The sequence below is a fragment of the Nipponia nippon genome, unplaced genomic scaffold, assembly GCF_047370975.1.
Source record: "Nipponia nippon isolate SJK-2023a ecotype South Korea unplaced genomic scaffold, ASM4737097v1 scaffold_21, whole genome shotgun sequence".
Classification (NCBI taxonomy): domain Eukaryota; kingdom Metazoa; phylum Chordata; class Aves; order Pelecaniformes; family Threskiornithidae; genus Nipponia; species Nipponia nippon.
Genome location: NW_028262338.1, coordinates 1,045,841 through 1,067,703, shown reverse-complemented (window position 1 = coordinate 1,067,703; position 21,863 = coordinate 1,045,841). Strand labels below are relative to the sequence as shown.

The window sequence follows — 21,863 nt, the reverse complement described above, 5'->3', positions numbered from 1 at the left end:
CAAGTAACACACCAATGTTCTCTCTGACCCTCCTTTTGCTGTTAACATATTTAAAAGTGCCCCTTCTGGTTGTCCTTCACAGTGCTGGCCAGCTTGAAGCGAAACACGAGCCCAAGCCCCAGGTACTTGGACATCTGTGCAAACAGGCTCCAAAGAGTCCAAACAACACAGGGGACTCTCTCATTCGCGAGCTCAAACCCATCACAGACCAGCACAACAATCCTCCATGAAGGCTGAAAAAGCAGGGGGCAACCACAGCTCCTGAGCACTCTTCATACACCTTGAGGAAGAGCTAGTCTTCCTGACTCAGTTTCACCTGCACGCTGAATCGCAAGCACAAACAGTGCCGCAAGAACCCTGTTACCCAAGGGATTTAGTCCCCATGGAATACCTCTCCTTCCTTAGTGTGATCCACGCATCACACAGCCAAACAAAAGCCATCAAGGTAAGACCATGACATTTTCACTGAGAACATCTCCTCGATGCCCAACACAACCACTCAAAGAAATGGACTGCGGTCCCTCCTCCCTCTGTCCTTGCTGCCACCTGCTCACCCTGCGCCTGCAAGCAGCAGGGAAGCAACAACAGCAGGCAGTGGAGCTTTGCTGCTCCACACCTACAGGCATTACAATCCAGGCAACAGGCGGTCGATTCAACATGAAGATGCCGCAATTGAACAGGAACAAAAGTTCATCAGCCTCTCAAACACACCCTCTTTAATGTGTGACTTACCTGTAGCATCACTGGTGTCGTCTTCTGAAAAAGAATAACTTCCAGAACAGCAGAATTGGTTTTAAGGGACATTGTCCCTTAACATGATGACAGATTTCGGGGGATACTAGATAGAAAAACATTACTCAGGATCCGCAAAAGCCTTGAAAACCCTGCACAGTGTGTAGTGCTCCCTTAGGCACTTCTACCAAAGGGGAAGCAGAAGGGAGGCTTGAAAGCTAAGGACACTCTCTCAACATCAGCCTCAGCTCAGGAGAATGAAAAAACCTTCCCACACAATCATGGGAAACCCCCAGAAACGTCTGACACCTGACAGATGCCAAAATTCAGCAGTCTACATCATCCACTGTTAACAACACATTGCCAATGTGAGAGAGGAAAAAAAAAAAAAACAAAACAAAACAAAAAGGGTGGGCAAGTTTGGTGAGAGGAGAAAAGAAAACCAAAGGATCCCATCCCACTCTATTGAAACGCAAGCTTTGCCAACAGCCTGAATACGGAGACCACTTCTTCCCCTCCCTACCAAGACCCAGATCACAGAGAAGAACAAGGAAGGCTCAAAGAAGGCTCACAGCATGACCAAATTTCAAAAAGCTTCTGCTTGACCAACAACATTCCACATCCAAAACAAGTGCCTTAAGACACATATGGCAGTGATCTTCACTAGCAGTAGTACCATGGAGAACACAAGAGCGTGAGGATATGCACAACTTCTGAACGTCCTGAGAGGATCCCAGGCAAGCAGCCCTGCGTGTTCGACATCGCCGTTTCCATCAGACAAGACTCTTCCCCAATCAAACTCACCCTCCCCTTGACACACATGCCCAGGCCCTACTCGGTACCACAAGCAGGATCACTGCCACAATACCCAGACAGTGCTCAACCCCAACAACATGCCCCAGCATTAAAACCCTGCACTGAGCACGACCCAGGTCCTCGCGCATCCTCACCTTCCCTCATCATTTGCACAAAGAACATATGGAAGGCTGCAAAGCCACACAGCGTCTGGCAGGCTCTTCCCACCTGCGTGAACTTCACCCTCAGTGCTCTTCCCTTTGCAGCAATCTCAGATGGAAACACCACACAGCTGCACAGTAGAGTTCGTAAGCATTCTGTCACTAGAGCTGTGACCGCTCGCATCCTGCTCCGCACAGATTTCATTCTTCGACAGAACACCACTAAATGCTGAAATGTAAGCACAATCACGATATTAACTGGGCGAGAGAATTGGTACCATGGAAAACCAGAGCTGGGCTGGGCTGGAGGGTTTGGTGTGTACGTGCATGAAACCAAATGAGTAAAGCATGACAAGCAGGCACAGCATCTGTACTGCGGCCGACTGTGCAAGTGCACAAGGAGGGGAAGTCAAGAGCACAAAGATGACACCCACCTCCTCCTGGCCCCTTACAAATCCTGCCTAAGGAGGATGAAGGAAACATCATGGCAACATCAATGGCTGTGGAAGCTGCTACAGATGCCCACCACTACACAGGGACAGCAGATTGAAGCACTACCCTCCCACAACACCTTTCCCTAGACAGGAGCAAAAAGGTTCATCAGACACTATTCAGCAGTCTGCACCTCACCCCCTCTTACCAACACATTCCTTACATCAGGCAGGCAGCAGCACAAGGGACTGTCTCTGGTGGGAGATATTCATAACCTCAAAAGACACTGTGGGCGTTTCAATACCACACCCTATCTCAACATCCAGAAGGCCTCCAGCTCCAGACCCTTGGGAGCCTAGGAAGGATCCTGCAAAAGAACACTCTCTGCCCATCCTGCCTCATGCTTTCCTCTAGGCACCCGCCATTCCCCACTCTGCAACATGCATTCCCAAGGCAAGCACATCATCTCCCATCCTTCTTTTCTTACAACATGGCCCATGATCTACCCAAGGATTTCTACCTCCCTCAGACAAGTCTTCCCACTGCTCAAGGTCAACATTCACATCAGGACATGGCCAGGCCCTACTCAGTGACACTGCCACATTCACCTCTGTGACATGCCACAGTTCCCTTTCCCACCTCAGGGCTCACGCCAGCTCTTGCAGACCATTCCCAGCAATGAGAGCACCATAAGAAACATACAGATGGTATCATATGCACTGTGTTGAGCAGACTCTCCGTAGTTGGCCCTTCATGTTTTGCAATGCTTCAGCTATCTCAGATGGAAATGTTACACAGCTGGCAGCTGCGTTACTCACCTGCAACGTTACACACCTATTTGTGGAGATGGTGTCAGGATAGCTCTAATGGCGATGGGCATTGATTTCCGTCTGTGAGAGAACAACCCAAATGTTGATGACCACAGCAACTGTCATGGATGAGATCTAAAGTGCAGGACAATTTGGGGTTTTTTAAAAAGAAGGTTTCCGGGGCTGCCATAAGGCTGTCAATGCTGATACAACTACTGAAAGACTATCAAAACAGGCCCAGCATACATCCCATCACGTCATTTCTCCAGCCAGGAATGGAAGCCTAGAAGATGGCTTGGGGGGAAGCGCGGGTAGGGGGGAAGAAAATCCCCATTTCTGACACCTACTTTGGGTCACACTCCTCTCCCTGAACACTTGATACTACGAACTACAGTAACAACATACTTGGAAAAGAACATGGGAAAGTTCTGTGTTGTCTTCTCTGCTTTCATAATGAATTAGAATTAGAATGAATTAGAATGAATTAGAATGAAAGAAATGAGACCACGGGGAGAGAAATCCCTGGAGTCCCAATTGTCACCTTCCATCATGTCTCTTGCAGAGGAGAATCAAAGAGGAGGACAGAGTTTTCCACAGGAAACCACATCTGATACCAGCACAGTCAGCACTCAGAAACGGTAACAAGGCAGGAAATAATTCCTGTGCATGGGGAGGACGATCACCACCACAGCCTGCGTGTCCTGCACTCCTTCAGCAAGCTCGGGTGGAAACGCTACACACCAGCAAGCAACAGCATCTGCAAAGCTGGTGTTCTGCAACCTCTCGTCGCAATCTGCAGTGATTTTATTCAACTCACACCCAGAACAGCAACCCTCAGCTGCGGACAGTAACCGCTGCTGGGGGTGGCAATACCCATCCTTTTTCTCCCCCCCAAAAAACAAGAGCCGAGGCGCTCCGGCAAGGACGCGAGGGCAGATGCAAAGGTCCCAGTAACAGCCTTAAGCACCCGCCAAGCACCCACCGCCCCCAGGCCCCGGGCGCCCAGCCCGCCTCCCAACAGCGCCTCCCCAGGGCGACGGCGAGCAGGGCGAGCAGGGCGAGAGCGGAGAGAAGGGGGAGGAGGGGGCGAGAGGCGAGAAAGGGAGGGCCACTGACCGTGTCCAGGAGAGCGGGCGGCTCCGGCTGCGTCTCCTTCGCCGCGGCGCCCGGCGGCGGCGGGAAGTTGGGGCTGAAAACCATCAGGTCGCTCTTGCCCGCGCCGTCCGCCACGCACAGGCTCCGGCTCTGGCGCTGCGAGTACGACCAGCTCCCCACTTCGCTGGCGCACACCAGCGTCGCCGGCCCGGGCCCCGACAGCACGCCCGCCCGCGGCGACCACCGCGACGCCCCGTACAGCACCACCGCCAGCACGAACACGCTCGACACCGCGCAGATGGCCACCACCAGCCACACGTTCGTCGCCGCCGCCGCCGCCGCCGCCGCCGCGCCGCCCTCCGCGCCCGACGCCGGACGCAGCCCCGCCCCCGCCCCCGGCGACGACGACGACGACGAGGAGCCCGCGGCCGCCAGCGCCGCCTCGGCGCCCTCCACCAGCGACACGCTCAGCGTGGCCGTGGCCGAGCGCGACGGCTCCCCGTGGTCCCGCACCACGATCACCAGCCTCTGCCGCGGGCCGTCCGCCTCCTCCAGCGCCCGCGCCGTGCTCACCTCGCCGCTGTACAGCCCCACGCGGAACGGGCCCTTCCCCCGCGGCTCCCACAGCTCGTAGCGCAGCCACGCGTTGTAGCCCGCGTCCGCGTCCACCGCGCGGATCTTCGCCACCACCTGCCCCGCCGGCGCCCCCCACGCCGCCCACGCCCACAGCGCCCCCGAGCCCGGCCCCGCCGCCGCCGAGCCCGCCGCCCCGGGCCCCGGCCCGCCGCCCGCAGGCGGCAGCAGCGCCGGCGCGTTGTCGTTCTCGTCCACCACGAAGAGCTGCACCGTGGCGTTGCCGCACAGCGCCGGCTCCCCCGCGTCCACCGCACGCACCTCGAACTGCAGCACCTGCACCTCCTCGTAGTCCAGGGGCTGCAGCGCCCACAGCCGCCCGCTCTCCGCGTCCACCGCCACGTAGCTCGACGCCGGCCGCCACCCCCCGCCCGCCGCCGCGCCCCCGCCGCCGCCCTCCGCCACCGAGTAGCTCACGCGCCCGTTGCCCGCCTCGTCCGGGTCCCGCGCCCACAGCCGCGCCAGCTCCGCGCCCGCCGCGTTGTTCTCCCGCGCCAGCACCGTGTACACGGCCTGCGCGAACGCCGGCGCGTTGTCGTTCACGTCCGACACCGGCACCCGCACCCCGCGGCTGGCGCGCAGCGGCGGCGCCCCGCCGTCCTCCGCCCGCACCTCCACCTCGTACTCCGACACGCGCTCCCGGTCCAGCGCCTCCCGCAGCACCAGCGAGTACGAGCCCGCGAACGTCGCCACCAGACCGAACGGCGCCGCCGGCCACACCGCGCACCGCACCCGCCCGTTCGCCCCCGAGTCCCGGTCCGACACGCTCAGCAGCGCCACCACCGTCCCCACCGCCGCGTCCTCCGGCACCGGCACCGACAGCGACGTCACCCACACCTCCGGCGCGTTGTCGTTCACGTCCACCACCTCCACCACCACCTTGCAGTGACCCGACAGCGGGGGCGTCCCCTTATCTGTCCCTTCGATTTGTATCTCGTATGAACGGACTTCTTCAAAGTCTAGGGCGCCCGTGAGTCGGATCTCCCCCGTCTTCGAATCTAAAATGAAGAGGTTTAATCCCTTTGGAGGAAAAGTATTGCTCGCAGTGAACGTCATTTCGCCATTGCTTCCCTCGTCCGGATCCGTGGCGTTCACCCGCGCCACCAGCGTCCCCTCTGCAGCGCTCTCCGGCAGCTGCACTTTATACACCGACTGGTTGAACTGGGGCGCGTTGTCGTTCGCGTCCAGCACCGAGATCACCAGCTCCATCGTGCCCGACAGCGACGGCCGGCCACCGTCACTCGCCGTCAGCAACAAACGGTGCACAGGAACCGTCTCGCGGTCCAGAGATTTCCTCAGCACCAGAAACAGTGATTCTCGGTATTCTTCACTCCGCTGCAAATCCAGAGAGAAGTGCTCGCTGGGGCTGAGCGCATAGGAGAGCTGCGCGTTGGCTCCGATATCTGCATCCGACGCGCCCTCCAGCGGGAACCGAGACCCCGGTAGCGACAGTTCCGCGATGCTGAGGTTTTTCCGGGCGGCGGGGAAGAGCGGGGCGTTGTCGTTGATGTCGGTGACCTCCAGCTCCACGTGGAAGACGCGCAGCGGCCGCTCCACCAGCACCTCCAGCCGCAGGGCGCACGGCGCGCTCTTCCCGCACAGCTCCTCCCGGTCCAGCCGCGAGCTCACCACCAGCGCCCCGCTCGCCCCGCTCACCTCCACGCTCGCCCGACGGCCCTGCGACACCAGCCGCAGCCGCCGCGCCTCCGCATCGCCCGCCTCCAGGCCCAGGTCCTGCGCCAGCCGCCCCACCACCGTCCCGGCTTCCGCCTCCTCCGGCACCGAGTACCGCACCTGCCCGCCGCCCAGCGCCCACGCCGCCTGCAGCACCAGCACCCGCACCACGGGCACCCACCACGCGCCCATCGCCGCCGCCGCCGCCGCCGCCCGCCCGGGCCCCGCACGGCTCCCCGCCGCCGCACGGACGCACCGCCTCTCCTGCCCGCCCCGCGCCGCCCCCCGCGCTCACAGCCGGGCTCTCCGCCGCACCGGGGCGGACCCGCCTCGCCGCTCCGCCGACGTTTCTGAGCCTGCAGCGACACCGTGTGCTGCTCCGCCGCCGCACACGCTCCCCACCATCGCCCGCCACTCCGGCCCCGTCACGGTCATCTCCTCTGCCGCCTCTTCCTTACGTTTCCCTCTTTCGTTTGCTTCTTTCTTTTTCCTCCCTCCTTTGCCCTTCCCTTCTCCCTTTCTCTTCCTTCTTTTCTCCTTCTTTCTTCATTCAGTTCCCTCTTCTTAGTCGTTTCTATCCTTCTTCCTTTCTTTCCTTCTCTTTTTCTTTTTCTTCTTTTTCTGCTGTCTTCTCTTCCTTCTTCTCCCTCGGCTTTCTTCTTTTTCCTCCTTCTCCTTCTTCATTCTTCTCTTCCATCTCCGTTTCCTTCTTGCCCTGCCGTCCCCGAGTCTTCCCTCCCCTTTCCCTTCGCTTTCCACCCTTCTCTCTGCTTTACCCCCGCTCCCAGCTCACCACTCGCCTCCAACGCTGCGGCGGCGACCATCACAGATGGAGCCATCAGCGCTAATTACGGGCCATCAGCGCCGGAGCGCGGTGCTCTGACCACGGGGGAGGCTGTTAGGGACCAACTCCGTTCTGCGTCTAGAGGTAAGGTCGGTGTGTTCTCGTAATCTCGTCTATCGTCCGTTCATTCACTCGTTCCTTTTTGCCTTCCTTCATTCGTTCCTTCCTTCCTATTCTTTCTTCCTTTCTCCCTTTCTTCCTATTCTTTCTTCCTTTCTCTCCCTCAACACCTCTCTGTGAACAGTCATAGCATCCGTGCATGCTAGGATACTCATTTATCGTTTCTTTTCTTTATCCTCTTCGTCTCTACTGCTCGCTTCGTTCTTGCTAGCTTTTCTTTCTCACTGTTATTTCTTCCTTCCTTCCTTCTCTGCTTTCTCCTCTTCCTCCGTCTCCTCTGTTCCCTGTCCTTCCCTCCCCTTCTGCCACCCTCTTTGCCTCTTCCTTGTCTCCTTTACCAACATCTTTTCTGTATCACTACCTCACTCTCATCACGAAGCACGGACATGCCCTCTGGCAAGACCTCTCATTCCTCTTCCTCACTACTTTTCATCAAGCCTTGCACGGTACCGAGGATGCTGAAATCCTCAACTCCATTCAGCATGTACAGATAACATCAGTGCATCCTGGTTATCGCCTCTATGGTCCCTTCCTTCTTTTCTCGTCCTTCTTTATTCCCTCCTTCCTTGCTTTTTCATAGAATCATAGAATATAGAATCGTTTAGGTTGGAAAAAACCTTTAAGATGATCAAGCCCAACCGTTAACCTAGCACTGCCAAGTCCACCACTAAAACATGTCCCTAAGCACCACATCTACACATCTTCCAAATACCGCCACACATGGGGACGCCACCACTTCCCTGGGCAGCCTCTTCCAGGGCCTCACTACCCTTTCCGTGAAGAAATTTTTCCCAATATCCAATCTAAACCTCCCCTGGCACAGCTTGAGGCCAGTTCTTCTTGTCCTTTTGCTTCTTACTTAGGAAAAGAGACCAACACCCACCTCACTACAACCTCCTTTTCAGCTCAGTTGTAGAGAGCGATAAGGTCTCCCCTCAGCCTCCTTTTCTCCAGGCTAAACAACCCCACTTCCCTCAGCCACTCCTCCTAAGACTTGTGCTCTAGACCCTTCACCAGCTTCATTACCCTTCTTTGAACATGCTCCAGCACCTCAACGTCTGTCTTGTAGTGACGGGCCCAAAACTGAACACAGGATTCAAGGTGTGGTTTCACCAGTGCCGAACACAAAGGGATGATCACTTTCCTAGCCATGCTGGCCACACTATTCCTGATACAAGCCAGGATGCTATTGGCCCTCTTGGCCACCTGGGCACGTTGCTGGCTCACATTCAGCCGGCTGTTGACCAACACCCCCAGGCCCTTTTCCACCAGGCAGCTCTCCAGCCACTCTTCCCCAAGCCTATAGCATGCCATGGGGTTGTTGTGACCCAAGTGCAGGACCCAGCACTTAGTCTTGTTGAACCTCATACAGTTGGCCTCGGCCCATCAATCCACCCTATTCAAATCCCTCTGTAGAGCCTTCCTGCCCTCAAGCAGATCAACACTCCCGCCCAGTGTTGTCTGCAAACTTACTGAGGGTGCACTCGATCCACTCATCCAGATCAGTGATAAAGATATTAAACAGAACTGGCCCCCATACTGAGCCCTGGGGAACATCACTTGTGACCAGCCACCAACTGGATTTAACTTCATTCACCACCACTCTTTGTGCCCGGCCATCCAGCCAGTTTTTCACCCAAAGAAGACTACGCCCGTCCGAGCCATGAGCAGCCAGTTCCTCCAGGAGAATGCTGTGGGAAACAGTGGCAAAGGCCTTAATAAAGTCCAGGTAGACAACATCCACAGTCTTTTCCTCATCCACTAAGTGGGTCACCTTGTCCTAGAAGGAGTTCAGGTTGGTCAAGCAGGACCTGCCTTTCATAAACCCATGCTGCCCGGGCTTGATCACTTGGCTGTCCCATATGTGCCACGTGATGGCATTCAGGATGATCTGTTCCATAACCTTCCCTGGCACCAAGGTCAGACTGACAGGCCTGCAGTTCCCCAGATCATCCTTCTGGCTCTCCCTGTAGATGGGCATCACATCTGCTAACCTCCACTCAACTGGGACCTCCCTGGTTAGACAGGACTGCTTGTAAATGATGGAAAGTGGCTTGGTGAGCACTTCCGCCAGCTCCCTCAGTACCTTTGCGTGGATCCCATCCAGACCCATAGACGTGCGTGTGTCTTCCTTGAATACAGTCCTTCTTTTCCATCTTCCTTCCCCTTTCGTTCCTTCCTCTTTTTATTTCCTGCTTCTTTGCTGCTTCTTTCCTTTTTCTTTCATCTCTTCCTTTCTCTTCCTGTCATCTTTTTTTCTTTCTTACTTCTTGCCCTTCGCTTCCTTTTTTGATTTGCTCTGCACTCACCTACCCTTGTCTTCCCTTCTCTTCTGCTTCCATCCTTGTCTCTTCTTTGCTTTTTCCCCTTTACCAAAAGATTCTCTACATGTCTACAACATGCTCGACATGAAGCACGGACATGCCCTCTGCAAAGAGCTCTCATTCCTCGTCCCTCCCACCTTCCATCCCTCCAGATGAGTAAAAACCTTCCTGCTTTCCTCTGGCTTACCCAAGACAGACAGACTGCCCCTGTCCACCTCCCCAACCCTCTCCTTCTGGAAGAAGACCACACTCTTCAGCCTCCAGTCCTCCCAAGGACCCAACAAATAACACAGCAAGGCAATCATATGGCAAAGAACATCTCTGCTACACCAGAACAGAATCCACCACCCTCCAAAACACAAGCCCAAGCCCCAGCTACTTGGACATCTGCGCAAGCAGGCTACAAAGAGTCCAAACAACTCGGGGGAGTCTTTCTTAAGGGAAATCAAACCCATCACAGACCAGCATGACAATCCTCCATAAAGGCTTTCATGGGAGGCATGCACTGCTAGAACAACACAGGGGCATTAGTCCCCACAGAATACCTCTCGCTCGTTTGCATGATCCACCGGTCACACAGCCAAACAAAAGCCATGAGGGTAACACCACAACATTTTCACTCAGAACACCCCCTTGACTCCCAGCACACCCATCCCGTGAAACAGATTGTGCTCCCTCCTCCATCTGTCCTTGCTGCCACCCACTCACGCTGTGCCTGGAAGCAGCAGGAAAAGAACAACAGCAGGCAGTCGTGCTTTGATGCTCCAGTCCTACAGGCATTACAATCCAGGCAACAGTCGGTCGATCCAGCATGAAGATACCTCGACTAAACAGGAACAAAAGTACATCTGTCTCTCAAACACATCCACTTTAGGTACAAGCAACTTACCTGTAGCACCACTGGTTGCTTCTTCAGAAAAGACACCTTTTCAGGATAGGAGAATTGGTTTTAGAGGACATTTTCCCTTAACATGATCAGAAATTTCTGGGGTTGCTGCATAGTAAAAAAATGGCTCATGTTCTGCCAAAATTTTGAAACCGTTTTGCAGTCCACTCCTTCAGCTCTGACAGGCTTGGTGCTGTGACCACGGCCCTGGGGAGCCCGGTCCAGTGACTGACCACCCTCTCAGTGAACAACTTTTTCCTACTGTCCTAGCTGAACTGCCCCTGACGCAGCTTCATTCCATTTCCTCATGTCCTATCGCTGGTCACCAGAGACAGGAGATCAGCACCTCCCCCTCTGCGGCCCCTCTTGAGGAAATTGTACACTGCGATGAGGTCACCCCTCAGCCTTCTCTTCTCCAAGCTGAACACACCAAGTCACCTCAGACGCTCCACATAAGTCTTCTCCTCAAGACCTTTCATCATCTTGGTCACCCTACTCTGGACACACTCTAATAGTTTGATGTTCTTGTTATATTCAAGCGCCAAAACTGCACATAGTACTCGAGGTGGGGACGCACGACTGCAGTGTAGAGTGGGACAATCACCTCCCTCGACCAGCTACCTATGCTGTGCTTGATGCACCCCATGACACGGTTGGTCCCTTTGACTGCCAGGGCACACTGTTGACTCATATTCAACTTGCCATCAACCCAAACCCACAGCTATCTTTCCACAGAGCTGCTCTCCAGCCTCTCATCCACCAATTTCTATGTACAACCAGGATTACCCCGTCCCAGGTGCAGTACCCAGCACTTGCTCTTGTTAAATTTCATTGGGCTGGTGATTGCCCAGCTCTCTAGCCTACCCAGATCTCTCTCTAAGGCCCCTCTACCTTCGAGGGAGTCCACAGCTCCTCCTAGTTCAGTATCGTCAGCAAACTTACTTAATGTACATTCGACTCCCACATCCAGATCATTTATAAAAACATTAAAGAGCTCTGGCCCTAAAATCGAGCCCTGCAGAACCCCGCTGGTGACTGGCCGCCAGCCTGATGTAACCCCATTTACTGTAACTCTTTGACCCCAACCTGTCACCCATTGCTCTCCCAACGTATTATGGACTCGTCTTACGACAAGCAGTATGACAGCTGTATGCTGGACATTTCATCCAGAAGGATACTGTCAGAGACAGTACCAAAAGCTTTGCTAAAATTCAAAAAAACCCCACATCTACTGCCTTCCCTTGCTCAGCTACATGGGTGACCTTGTCATAAAGGGAAGTTAAGTCAGTTAAAGAGGACTTTCCCCTCGTGAACCCGTGCTGGCTATGACCAAGGACTGCAGTCTCCCTCAAGTGGTTTTCAGGAACTCCCAGAATAACCTTCCCCATAATGTTACCAGGCACTGAAGTGAGACTGACACGCCTCTAATTACAAGGGGTTTCCTTCTTACCCTTCCTGAAAATTGCAACAACAGTTGCCAGCTTCCAGTTGACTGGCACCTCTCCAGGCTCCCAAGACCATTGAAAAAGAATGGAGAGAGGTCCCGCAATAACATCGGCCAGCTCTTTCAGTACCCTGGGATGAATCCCATTGGGCTCCATAGACTCAAGTCTCTCCAGCTGAAGCACCAAGTCTCAAACGAGTTCAGGGTTGGCTGGGAGTTCAGCATCCCCCCAGTCACGCTCTTCCAACACAGGGCTCCGGCGGTCCCAGGGCCCATCATCGGTGTTAAAGGCAGAGGCAAAGAAGGCACTAAACATCTCTGCTTTGTCTACATCCCTCTTTGCGAGGTGGCCAACCTCATCAAGTAACACACCAATGTTCTCTCTGACCCTCCTTTTGCTGTTAACATATTTAAAAGTGCCCCTTCTGGTTGTCCTTCACAGTGCTGGCCAGCTTGAAGCGAAACACGAGCCCAAGCCCCAGGTACTTGGACATCTGTGCAAACAGGCTCCAAAGAGTCCAAACAACACAGGGGACTCTCTCATTCGGGAGCTCAAACCCATCACAGACCAGCACAACAATCCTCCATGAAGGCTGAAAAAGCAGGGGGCAACCACAGCTCCTGAGCACTCTTCATACACCTTGAGGAAGAGCTAGTCTTCCTGACTCAGTTTCACCTGCACGCTGAATCGCAAGCACAAACAGTGCCGCAAGAACCCTGTTACCCAAGGGATTTAGTCCCCATGGAATACCTCTCCTTCCTTAGTGTGATCCACGCATCACACAGCCAAACAAAAGCCATCAAGGTAAGACCATGACATTTTCACTGAGAACATCTCCTCGATGCCCAACACACCCACTCAAAGAAATGGACTGCGGTCCCTCCTCCCTCTGTCCTTGCTGCCACCTGCTCACCCTGCGCCTGCAAGCAGCAGGGAAGCAACAACAGCAGGCAGTGGAGCTTTGCTGCTCCACACCTACAGGCATTACAATCCAGGCAACAGGCGGTCGATTCAACATGAAGATGCCGCAATTGAACAGGAACAAAAGTTCATCAGCCTCTCAAACACATCCTCTTTAATGTGTGACTTACCTGTAGCATCACTGGTGTCGTCTTCTGAAAAAGAATAACTTCCAGAACAGCAGAATTGGTTTTAAGGGACATTGTCCCTTAACATGATGACAGATTTCGGGGGATACTAGATAGAAAAACATTACTCAGGATCCGCAAAAGCCTTGAAAACCCTGCACAGTGTGTAGTGCTCCCTTAGGCACTTCTACCAAAGGGGAAGCAGAAGGGAGGCTTGAAAGCTAAGGACACTCTCTCAACATCAGCCTCAGCTCAGGAGAATGAAAAAACCTTCCCACACAATCATGGGAAACCCCCAGAAACGTCTGACACCTGACAGATGCCAAAATTCAGCAGTCTACATCATCCACTGTTAACAACACATTGCCAATGTGAGAGAGGAAAAAAAAAAAAACAAAACAAAACAAAAAGGGTGGGCAAGTTTGGTGAGAGGAGAAAAGAAAACCAAAGGATCCCATCCCACTCTATTGAAACGCAAGCTTTGCCAACAGCCTGAATACGGAGACCACTTCTTCCCCTCCCTACCAAGACCCAGATCACAGAGAAGAACAAGGAAGGCTCAAAGAAGGCTCACAGCATGACCAAATTTCAAAAAGCTTCTGCTTGACCAACAACATTCCACATCCAAAACAAGTACCTTAAGACACATATGGCAGTGATCTTCACTAGCAGTAGTACCATGGAGAACACAAGAGCGTGAGGATATGCACAACTTCTGAACGTCCTGAGAGGATCCCAGGCAAGCAGCCCTGCGTGTTCGACATCGCCGTTTCCATCAGACAAGACTCTTCCCCAATCAAACTCACCCTCCCCTTGACACACATGCCCAGGCCCTACTCGGTACCACAAGCAGGATCACTGCCACAATACCCAGACAGTGCTCAACCCCAACAACATGCCCCAGCATTAAAACCCTGCACTGAGCACGACCCAGGTCCTCGCGCATCCTCACCTTCCCTCATCATTTGCACAAAGAACATATGGAAGGCTGCAAAGCCACACAGCGTCTGGCAGGCTCTTCCCACCTGCGTGAACTTCACCCTCAGTGCTCTTGCCTTTGCAGCAATCTCAGATGGAAACACCACACAGCTGCACAGTAGAGTTCGTAAGCATTCTGTCTCTAGAGCTGTGACCGCTCGCATCCTGCTCCGCACAGATGTCATTCTTCGACAGAACACCACTAAATGCTGAAACGTAAGCACAATCACGATATTAACTGGGCGAGAGAATTGGTACCATGGAAAACCAGAGCTGGGCTGGGCTGGAGGGTTTGGTGTGTACGTGCACGAAACCAAATGAGTAAAGCATAACAAGCAGGCACAGCATCTGTACTGCGGCCGACTGTGCAAGTGCACAAGGAGGGGAAGTCAAGAGCACAAAGATGACACCCACCCCCTCCTGGCCCCTTACAAATCCTGCATGAGGAGGAAGAAGGAACCATCACGGCAAGATCAACGGCTGTGGAAGCTGCTACAGATGCCCACCACTACACAGGGACAGCAGATTGAAGCACTACCCTCCCACAACACCTTTCCCTAGACAGGAGCAAAAAGGTTCATCAGACACTATTCAGCAGTCTGCATCTCACCCCCTCTTACCAACACATTCCTTACATCAGGCAGGCAGCAGCACAAGGGACTGTCTCTGGTGGGAGATATTCATAACCTCAAAAGACACTGTGGGCGTTTCAATACCACACCCTATCTCAACATCCAGAAGGCCTCCAGCTCCAGACCCTTGGGAGCCTGGGAAGGATCCTGCAAAAGAACACTCTCTGCCCATCCTGCCTCATGCTTTCCTCTAGGCACCCGCCATTCCCCACTCTGCAACATGCATTCCCACGGCAAGCACATCATCTCCCATCCTTCTTTTCTTACAACATGGCCCATGATCTACCCAAGGATTTCTACCTCCCTCAGACAAGTCTTCCCACTGCTCAAGGTCAACATTCACATCAGGGCATGGCCAGGCCCTACTCAGTGACACTGCCACATTCACCTCTGTGACATGCCACAGTTCCCTTTCCCACCTCAGGGCTCACGCCAGCTCTTGCAGACCATTCCCAGCAATGAGAGCACCATAAGAAACATACAGATGGTATCATATGCACTGTGTTGAGCAGACTCTCCGTAGTTGGCCCTTCATGTTTTGCAATGCTTCAGCTATCTCAGATGGAAATGTTACACAGCTGGCAGCTGCGTTACTCACCTGCAACGTTACACACCTATTTGTGGAGATGGTGTCAGGATAGCTCTAATGGCGATGGGCATTGATTTCCGTCTGTGAGAGAACAACCCAAATGTTGATGACCACAGCAACTGTCATGGATGAGATCTAAAGTGCAGGACAATTTGGGGTTTTTTAAAAAGAAGGTTTCCGGGGCTGCCATAAGGCTGTCAATGCTGATACAACTACTGAAAGACTATCAAAACAGGCCCAGCATACATCCCATCACGTCATTTCTCCAGCCAGGAATGGAAGCCTAGAAGATGGCTTGGGGGGAAGCGCGGGTAGGGGGGAAGAAAATCCCCATTTCTGACACCTACTTTGGGTCACACTCCTCTCCCTAAACACTTGATACTACGAACTACAGTAACAACATACTTGGAAAAGAACATGGGAAAGTTCTGTGTTGTCTTCTCTGCTTTCATAATGAATCAGAATTAGAATGAATTAGAATGAAAGAAATGAGACCACGGGGAGAGAAATCCCTGGAGTCCCAATTGTCACCTTCCATCATGTCTCTTGCAGAGGAGAATCGAAGAGGAGGACAGAGTTTTCCACAGGAAACCACATCTGATACCAGCACAGTCAGCACTCAGAAACGGTAACAAGGCAGGAAATAATTCCTGTGCATGGGGAGGACGATCACCACCACAGCCTGCGTGTCCTGCACTCCTTCAGCAAGCTCGGGTGGAAACGCTACACACCAGCAAGCAACAGCATCTGCAAAGCTGGTGTTCTGCAACCTCTCGTCGCAATCTGCAGTGATTTTATTCAACTCACACCCAGAACAGCAACCCTCAGCTGCGGACAGTAACCGCTGCTGGGGGCGGCAATACCCATCCTTTTTCTCCCCCCCAAAACCAAGAGCCGAGGCGCTCCGGCAAGGACGCGAGGGCAGATGCAAAGGTCCCAGTAACAGCCTTAAGCACCCGCCAAGCACCCACCGCCCCCAGGCCCCGGGCGCCCAGCCCGCCTCCCAACAGCGCCTCCCCAGGGCGACGGCGAGCAGGGCGAGCAGGGCGAGAGCGGAGAGAAGGGGGAGGAGGGGGCGAGAGGCGAGAAAGGGAGGGCCACTGACCGTGTCCAGGAGAGCGGGCGGCTCCGGCTGCGTCTCCTTCGCCGCGGCGCCCGGCGGCGGCGGGAAGTTGGGGCTGAAAACCATCAGGTCGCTCTTGCCCGCGCCGTCCGCCACGCACAGGCTCCGGCTCTGGCGCTGCGAGTACGACCAGCTCCCCACTTCGCTGGCGCACACCAGCGTCGCCGGCCCGGGCCCCGACAGCACGCCCGCCCGCGGCGACCACCGCGACGCCCCGTACAGCACCACCGCCAGCACGAACACGCTCGACACCGCGCAGATGGCCACCACCAGCCACACGTTCGTCGCCGCCGCCGCCGCCGCGCCGCCCTCCGCGCCCGACGCCGGACGCAGCCCCGCCCCCGCCCCCGGCGACGACGACGACGACGACGACGAGGAGCCCGCGGCCGCCAGCGCCGCCTCGGCGCCCTCCACCAGCGACACGCTCAGCGTGGCCGTGGCCGAGCGCGACGGCTCCCCGTGGTCCCGCACCACGATCACCAGCCTCTGCCGCGGGCCGTCCGCCTCCTCCAGCGCCCGCGCCGTGCTCACCTCGCCGCTGTACAGCCCCACGCGGAACGGGCCCTTCCCCCGCGGCTCCCACAGCTCGTAGCGCAGCCACGCGTTGTAGCCCGCGTCCGCGTCCACCGCGCGGATCTTCGCCACCACCTGCCCCGCCGGCGCCCCCCACGCCGCCCACGCCCACAGCGCCCCCGAGCCCGGCCCCGCCGCCGCCGAGCCCGCCGCCCCGGGCCCCGGCCCGCCGCCCGCAGGCGGCAGCAGCGCCGGCGCGTTGTCGTTCTCGTCCACCACGAAGAGCTGCACCGTGGCGTTGCCGCACAGCGCCGGCTCCCCCGCGTCCACCGCACGCACCTCGAACTGCAGCACCTGCACCTCCTCGTAGTCCAGGGGCTGCAGCGCCCACAGCCGCCCGCTCTCCGCGTCCACAGCCACGTAGCTCGACGCCGGCCGCCACCCCCCGCCCGCCGCCGCGCCCCCGCCGCCGCCCTCCGCCACCGAGTAGCTCACGCGCCCGTTGCCCGCCTCGTCCGGGTCCCGCGCCCACAGCCGCGCCAGCTCCGCGCCCGCCGCGTTGTTCTCCCGCGCCAGCACCGTGTACACGGCCTGCGCGAACGCCGGCGCGTTGTCGTTCACGTCCGACACCGGCACCCGCACCCCGCGGCTGGCGCGCAGCGGCGGCGCCCCGCCGTCCTCCGCCCGCACCTCCACCTCGTACTCCGACACGCGCTCCCGGTCCAGCGCCTCCCGCAGCACCAGCGAGTACGAGCCCGCGAACGTCGCCACCAGACCGAACGGCGCCGCCGGCCACACCGCGCACCGCACCCGCCCGTTCGCCCCCGAGTCCCGGTCCGACACGCTCAGCAGCGCCACCACCGTCCCCACCGCCGCGTCCTCCGGCACCGGCACCGACAGCGACGTCACCCACACCTCCGGCGCGTTGTCGTTCACGTCCACTACCTCCAGCTCCACGCTGCAGTGACCCGACAGCGGGGGCGTCCCCTTATCTTTCGCTTTAACGTGTACGTCGTAGAACGTAACTGTCTCAAAATCCAGGGCGCCCGTCAGTCTGACCTCACCGCTTTTCGCATCGATGCTGAATACATCTGAGGCCGAGGGAGGAACAACAGTATCAATTTCATAAATCACTTCTCCATATATTCCCAAGTCCCTGTCTGTTGCGCTCACCCGAGCCACTACCGTGCCCTCTAAGGCGTCTTCAGGCAGGAACACGTTGTACACCGACTGGTTGAACTGGGGCGCATTGTCGTTGACGTCCAGCACCGAGATCACCAGCTCCATCGTGCCCGACAGCGACGGCCGGCCACCGTCACTCGCCGTCAGCAACAAACGGTGCACAGGAACCGTCTCGCGGTCCAGAGGTTTCGTTAAAACAAGAAACAGGGATTTACTGCGCGAGTTACTGTTTTCTTCCTCTATTCGAAAATGCTCGCTGGGGCTGAGTGCATAGGAGAGCTGCGCGTTGGCTCCGATATCTGCATCCGACGCGCCCTCCAGCGGGAACCGAGACCCGGGAGGGGAGTTCTCCGGTAAACTCAGGTTTTTCCGGGCGGCGGGGAAGAGCGGGGCGTTGTCGTTGATGTCGGTGACCTCCAGCTCCACGTGGAAGACGCGCAGCGGCCGCTCCACCAGCACCTCCAGCCGCAGGGCGCACGGCGCGCTCTTCCCGCACAGCTCCTCCCGGTCCAGCCGCGAGCTCACCACCAGCGCCCCGCTCGCCCCGCTCACCTCCACGCTCGCCCGACGGCCCTGCGACACCAGCCGCAGCCGCCGCGCCTCCGCATCGCCCGCCTCCAGGCCCAGGTCCTGCGCCAGCCGCCCCACCACCGTCCCGGCCTCCGCCTCCTCCGGCACCGAGTACCGCACCTGCCCGCCGCCCAGCGCCCACGCCGCCTGCAGCACCAGCACCCGCACCACGGGCACCCACCACGCGCCCATCGCCGCCGCCGCCGCCGCCGCCCGCCCGGGCCCCGCACGGCTCCCCGCCGCCGCACGGACGCACCGCCTCTCCTGCCCGCCCCGCGCCGCCCCCCCGCGCTCACAGCCGGGCTCTCCGCCGCACCGGGGCGGAGCCGCCTCGCCGCTCCGCCGACGTTTCTGAGCCTGCAGCGACACCGTGTGCTGCTCCGCCGCCGCACACGCTCCCCACCATCGCCCGCCACTCCGGCCCCGTCACGGTCATCTCCTCTGCCGCCTCTTCCTTACGTTTCCCTCTTTCGTTTGCTTCTTTCTTTTTCCTCCCTCCTTTGCTCTTTCCTTCTCCCTCTCTCTTCCTTCTTTTCTCCTTCTTTCTTCATTCAGTTACCTCTTCTTAGTCGTTTCTATCCTTCTTCCTTTCTTTCCTTCTCTTTTTCTTTTTCTTCTTTTTCTGCTGTCTTCTCTTCCTTCTTCTCCCTCGGCTTTCTTCTTTTTCCTCCTTCTCCTTCTTCATTCTTCTCTTCCATCTCCGTTTCCTTCTTGCCCTGCCGTCCCCGAGTCTTCCCTCCCCTTTCCCTTCGCTTTCCACCCTTCTCTCTGCTTTACCCCCGCTCCCAGCTCACCACTCGCCTCCAACGCTGCGGCGGCGACCATCACAGATGGAGCCATCAGCGCTAATTACGGGCCATCAGCGCCGGAGCGCGGTGCTCTGACCACGGGGGAGGCTGTTAGGGACCAACTCCGTTCTGCGTCTAGAGGTAAGGTCGGTGTGTTCTCGTAATCTCGTCTATCGTCCGTTCATTCACTCGTTCCTTTTTGCCTTCCTTCATTCGTTCCTTCCTTCCTATTCTTTCTTCCTTTCTCCCTTTCTTCCTATTCTTTCTTCCTTTCTCTCCCTCAACACCTCTCTGTGAACAGTCATAGCATCCGTGCATGCTAGGATACTCATTTATCGTTTCTTTTCTTTATCCTCTTCGTCTCTACTGCTCGCTTCGTTCTTGCTAGCTTTTCTTTCTCACTGTTATTTCTTCCTTCCTTCCTTCTCTGCTTTCTCCTCTTCCTCCGTCTCCTCTGTTCCCTGTCCTTCCCTCCCCTTCTGCCACCCTCTTTGCCTCTTCCTTGTCTCCTTTACCAACATCTTTTCTATATCACTACCTCACTCTCATCACGAAGCACGGACACGCCCTCTGGCAAGACCTCTCATTCCTCTTCCTCACTACTTTTCATCAAGCCTTGCACGGTACCGAGGATGCTGAAATCCTCAACTACATTCAGCGTGTACAGATAACATCAGTGCATCCTGGTTATCTCCTCTATGGTCCCTTCCTTCTTTTCTCGTCCTTCTTTATTCCCTCCTTCCTTGCTTTTTCATAGAATCATAGAATATAGAATCGTTTAGGTTGGAAAAAACCTTTAAGATGATCAAGCCCAACCGTTAACCTAGCACTGCCAAGTCCACCACTAAAACATGTCCCTAAGCACCACATCTACACATCTTCCAAATACCGCCACACATGGGGACGCCACCACTTCCCTGGGCAGCCTCTTCCAGGGCCTCACTACCCTTTCCGTGAAGAAATTTTTCCCAATATCCAATCTAAACCTCCCCTGGCACAGCTTGAGGCCAGTTCTTCTTGTCCTTTTGCTTCTTACTTAGGAAAAGAGACCAACACCCACCTCACTACAACCTCCTTTTCAGCTCAGTTGTAGAGAGCGATAAGGTCTCCCCTCAGCCTCCTTTTCTCCAGGCTAAACAACCCCACTTCCCTCAGCCACTCCTCCTAAGACTTGTGCTCTAGACCCTTCACCAGCTTCATTACCCTTCTTTGAACATGCTCCAGCACCTCAACGTCTGTCTTGTAGTGACGGGCCCAAAACTGAACACAGGATTCAAGGTGTGGTTTCACCAGTGCCGAACACAAAGGGATGATCACTTTCCTAGCCATGCTGGCCACACTATTCCTGATACAAGCCAGGATGCTATTGGCCCTCTTGGCCACCTGGGCACGTTGCTGGCTCACATTCAGCCGGCTGTTGACCAACACCCCCAGGCCCTTTTCCACCAGGCAGCTCTCCAGCCACTCTTCCCCAAGCCTATAGCATGCCATGGGGTTGTTGTGACCCAAGTGCAGGACCCAGCACTTAGTCTTGTTGAACCTCATACAGTTGGCCTCGGCCCATCAATCCACCCTATTCAAATCCCTCTGTAGAGCCTTCCTGCCCTCAAGCAGATCAACACTCCCGCCCAGTGTTGTCTGCAAACTTACTGAGGGTGCACTCGATCCACTCATCCAGATCAGTGATAAAGATATTAAACAGAACTGGCCCCCATACTGAGCCCTGGGGAACATCACTTGTGACCAGCCACCAACTGGATTTAACTTCATTCACCACCACTCTTTGTGCCCGGCCATCCAGCCAGTTTTTCACCCAAAGAAGACTACGCCCGTCCGAGCCATGAGCAGCCAGTTCCTCCAGGAGAATGCTGTGGGAAACAGTGGCAAAGGCCTTAATAAAGTCCAGGTAGACAACATCCACAGTCTTTTCCTCATCCACTAAGTGGGTCACCTTGTCCTAGAAGGAGTTCAGGTTGGTCAAGCAGGACCTGCCTTTCATAAACCCATGCTGCCCGGGCTTGATCACTTGGCTGTCCCATATGTGCCACGTGATGGCATTCAGGATGATCTGTTCCATAACCTTCCCTGGCACCAAGGTCAGACTGACAGGCCTGCAGTTCCCCAGATCATCCTTCTGGCTCTCCCTGTAGATGGGCATCACATCTGCTAACCTCCACTCAACTGGGACCTCCCTGGTTAGACAGGACTGCTTGTAAATGATGGAAAGTGGCTTGGTGAGCACTTCCGCCAGCTCCCTCAGTACCTTTGCGTGGATCCCATCCAGACCCATAGACGTGCGTGTGTCTTCCTTGAATACAGTCCTTCTTTTCCATCGTCCTTCCCCTTTCGTTCCTTCCTCTTTTTATTTCCTGCTTCTTTGCTGCTTCTTTCCTTTTTCTTTCATCTCTTCCTTTCTCTTCCTGTCATCTTTTTTTCTTTCTTACTTCTTG

At 55.9% G+C, this 21,863-nt stretch overlaps 2 protein-coding genes across 2 annotated transcripts; both read right to left on the bottom strand.

The window, feature by feature from the left end:
* Window positions 1-50: 50 nt before the first annotated feature.
* Window positions 51-6,523, bottom strand: LOC148055506 (protocadherin alpha-3-like). Its single transcript, XM_087759940.1, has 2 exons — window positions 4,046-6,523; window positions 51-134 (listed from the first exon to the last, which is right to left on the bottom strand). Exons 1-2 carry the CDS (start codon window positions 6,521-6,523, stop codon window positions 51-53), a joined length of 2,562 nt encoding a protein of 853 aa, XP_087616066.1.
* Window positions 6,524-15,254: 8,731 nt separating this feature from the next.
* Window positions 15,255-18,824, bottom strand: LOC148055505 (protocadherin alpha-8-like). The gene is made up of 2 exons (XM_087759939.1): window positions 16,209-18,824; window positions 15,255-15,318 (listed from the first exon to the last, which is right to left on the bottom strand). The coding sequence occupies exons 1-2, from the start codon at window positions 18,815-18,817 to the stop codon at window positions 15,255-15,257; spliced, it is 2,673 nt and encodes an 890-aa protein (XP_087616065.1). The 5' UTR covers window positions 18,818-18,824.
* Window positions 18,825-21,863: the final 3,039 nt, after the last annotated feature.